This window comes from Austrofundulus limnaeus, unplaced genomic scaffold, assembly GCF_001266775.1.
Source record: "Austrofundulus limnaeus strain Quisiro unplaced genomic scaffold, Austrofundulus_limnaeus-1.0 Scaffold5, whole genome shotgun sequence".
NCBI classification, from domain to species: Eukaryota; Metazoa; Chordata; class Actinopteri; order Cyprinodontiformes; family Rivulidae; genus Austrofundulus; species Austrofundulus limnaeus.
Genome location: NW_013952407.1, coordinates 4758861 through 4760684, shown reverse-complemented (window position 1 = coordinate 4760684; position 1824 = coordinate 4758861). Strand labels below are relative to the sequence as shown.

Genomic DNA, 1824 nt, shown 5'->3' with positions numbered 1-1824 from the left:
ATCCACGTCATCATTTACCCAGAATGCTTTGTGTGTAAATAAAATGGCCCCGTCCGTGTTAAAATATATTTTTAAAAATTTATAAAACTAAACTTTTAGTCTTTATTTTACAGTTAAAATATATGTTTATCAAATAAAGTCTAATCTTACAACTAATCAGGGATCCCTTTAATACAACAACTTATGATAATAACCTTTACATCTGTTTACCCCAGTAAAAAGGTCAAAAAACCACTTCCTATCTCGAAGTGCTAACTGGGGACACATTTGATGCTGAATGACATGAAGTATTTTCCAGCAGCTTACATGTGAAGGGCACTCTGAGCTTTGGCTGCCTCCTGTTTAGAGCTGTAGCGAATCAGAGCGGTGCCCTGGGTAAGGCCGAGGTGAAAGGTCAGCAAGGGGCCGTGCTGCAGGCAGATGGTCCTCAGAGTCGAGCCATCAATCTGCAGAAAAAAAATACAAGATGCACAAATGTTTTATAGAGGAGCAACGGTGGGTCAAGATAATTATATCAGAACATTTATTTACCCATATAAAACTGGCTGTTTTTAAAATAAACAGTCAGCAGAAATTAAAGTTCTGGATATTATTATTATTTTTTAAACAATACCATTGAATCAACCTGCAAAATAATATGTAAAGTGTGTCTGGGTGTACCTGTGGTGTGAGGTTACTGAGCACCAACCAGCAGCTTTCCCGAGAGCTCCCGCCACTCCAGGTCGAGCCTGCAGAGAGATGAATGACAACAGAAAAGTTTTCAATATTCAGTGTGAACATTAAGGAGTTAATCACAAATAATTACTAAAAAAAAGTCGCTAAAAACAATCGCATTTTTCTCAGGTCTCTACTTTCTGACACACAGGAAACACTGCTGCACACACTCTGGTCCTGTGGGTGACAGTAATGCACCTAAAAGTTCATTGCCAAGCTGCTTGTTTGGTTTGCATTAATCTGTGAACGTACAGTTAGGTCCATATTTATTTGGACAGATACATTTTCCTAATTTTGGTTCTAGACATTACCACAATGAATTTGAACAAAACATTTCAGATGCAGTTGAAGTTCAGACTCTCAACTTTAAATCTGTGGGTTGAACAAAATGATTGTATGAAAATGTGAAGAACTAAAGCATTTTTAAACACAATCCCTTCATTTCAGGGCCTCAAAAGTAATCTGACTATTGTAAATCAAATGTTCCACTCAAAAAATAAAAACTGAACATTTGCATCTACTCAACTGAATTGAGTAAATCTAACACAACTACTTCACATTCACTTACAAAGCAAGTGAAAAAAATGTTTTGGATTTACTCAGTTCAATTGAGTAGAACCTGTTGAACATAATTTATTAAGTAAATCTAACACAAACATTTTGATTTTTTTAGACATCACCAGACGCTGTGTTTCCTCCTTTTTAATGCTCTGCCAAGCCTTCACTGCAGCGGTTTGCAGTTTCTGTTTGTTTGTGGGCCTTTCTGTCTGAAATTTAGTCTTTAACAAGTGAAATGCTCAGTTGGGTTGAGATCAGATGACTGACTTGGCCATTCAAGAATATTCCACTTCTTTGCTTTAATAAACTCCTGGTTCCCTTTCAGTCAATTCACTCGGTACAACATATGTATGGGAACCACGCCCCTGCGTGTCCTGGCTGAAGCCACCTCTAATCACGCCTTTAGGCAGGTGACGTGATGACGACAGATGTCAGGCTCCGCCTGCACATATAAATACTGTCGCCATCACAGTCACTCCTTGGTTCTTAGTTTGACTCCCACCACCTACTGGAACACAAGTTAGGAGTGATCAGGACTCTGTACCACAGAGC

At 38.5% G+C, this 1824-nt stretch overlaps 1 protein-coding gene across 1 annotated transcript in view; it reads right to left on the bottom strand.

The window, feature by feature from the left end:
- The window catches only part of tnrc6ba (trinucleotide repeat containing adaptor 6Ba), a 56690-nt gene that overhangs the window by 13007 nt on the left and 41859 nt on the right, over positions 1-1824 (bottom strand). The window contains exons 20-21 of the mRNA XM_014025817.1: positions 661-728; positions 307-446 (exon numbers count right to left, since the gene is read on the bottom strand). Of these exons, the coding sequence (XP_013881271.1) occupies positions 307-446; positions 661-728 (208 nt within the window). The remainder of the gene's footprint in view (positions 1-306; positions 447-660; positions 729-1824) is intronic.